At 48.4% G+C, this 960-nt stretch overlaps 1 protein-coding gene across 1 annotated transcript; it reads right to left on the bottom strand.

Moving 5' to 3' along the window:
- Nucleotides 1–41: 41 nt before the first annotated feature.
- On the bottom strand, nt 42–917 carry LOC111651036 (striatin-3-like). The gene is made up of 3 exons (XM_023400996.2): nt 756–917; nt 538–645; nt 42–195 (listed from the first exon to the last, which is right to left on the bottom strand). Exons 1-3 carry the CDS (start codon nt 844–846, stop codon nt 47–49), a joined length of 348 nt encoding a protein of 115 aa, XP_023256764.2. The 5' UTR covers nt 847–917; the 3' UTR covers nt 42–46.
- Between the last annotated feature and the right edge of the window lie 43 nt (nt 918–960).

Below are 960 nucleotides of genomic sequence, written 5' to 3'. Positions count from 1 at the left end.
GAGGAAGAGGAAGAGAGGAGGAGGAGGAAACATGTCGGCGATCATGTCAGTGAAATATTTTGGTGAAAATAAAACCATGACAGATTCTGTTTGACGTGTGCGACTTACTGCCAGACATCAGGTAGATCCCGTTGGGATCCACGGCCAGACTGGTCACTGCGTCCAGGTGAGCCACCATGGCGTGGATCACTTTACCTGCGCACAGACAGGAGAGGTCAAACAGGTGGATGAGAGGCGGTTTATGACGCGTTCATACGAAGTGTGTTTACAGAACGTTATGATGTCACAGGGAAGATGACCTTTAACCTTTTGGATATAAAATGTCATCACTTCATTTTGTTATTACTGTGTGAATTCTTCAGCTATGGCCAAATAAATAAACGTTTTATATGAGGTCACAGTGACCTTTGACCTTTGACCACTAAATTCTGATGTTTGTACCAAATGTGAAGAAATTCCCTCAAGGTGTTACTGAGGTGGACAGGTGAGCAGGTGGACAGGTGAGCAGATGGACAGGTGAGCAGGTGGATGTCTGACCTGACTTGTTATCGTAGAACTTGATGTGTCGGTCTTCGTGAGCGGTGATGGTGACCGGCAGCGTGGGATGACTCACCACCTTGTTGATATGATTGGACCCGGGGAGAGCTGAGGGGGCGGGGTTAAAATCAAAACAAATGATTAAAGAGACGCATTATTACACACTTCTGTTGAATCTGTGTGTGTGTGTGTGTGTGTGTGTGTGTGTGTGTCCTTACTGCCATCTCCCTGGCCCTTCAGCACCAGTGCATGCTGGGAGGTCTCCAGGTCGTACACCACCACGTCTCCACTGTTAAAGGACGCCACCATGTGGGCGGGGTCACAACCGTTGAAGTCCACAGATGTGGGAATCCCGTGCTCTGCAGACACACAGACATGTTAGTAAGAGGAAAGTGCGTGACAGAAGCAGTAACATCTGGCGGT

This window comes from Seriola lalandi, unplaced genomic scaffold (assembly GCF_002814215.2).
Source record: "Seriola lalandi dorsalis isolate HSWRI2012SDOR001 ecotype SW California unplaced genomic scaffold, Sedor1 jcf7180002053162, whole genome shotgun sequence".
Lineage (NCBI taxonomy): Eukaryota > Metazoa > Chordata > Actinopteri > Carangiformes > Carangidae > Seriola > Seriola lalandi.
Note: the sequence above shows the minus strand (reverse complement) of the source record. Positions and strands in the feature narration are given on the sequence as shown.

Bases quoted from the DNA above. Each gene is read 5' to 3' on its own strand.
- LOC111651036 (XM_023400996.2), bottom strand. From the start codon at position 846: ATGGTGGCGTCCTTTAACAGTGGAGACGTGGTGGTGTACGACCTGGAG. The intron at 646-755 runs GTAAGGACACAC...CCGCCCCCTCAG, and splicing joins GAAGGGCCAGGGAGATGGCA to CTCTCCCCGGGTCCAATCAT. The intron at 196-537 runs GTCAGACATCCA...GTCTGTGCGCAG, and splicing joins GTTCTACGATAACAAGTCAG to GTAAAGTGATCCACGCCATG.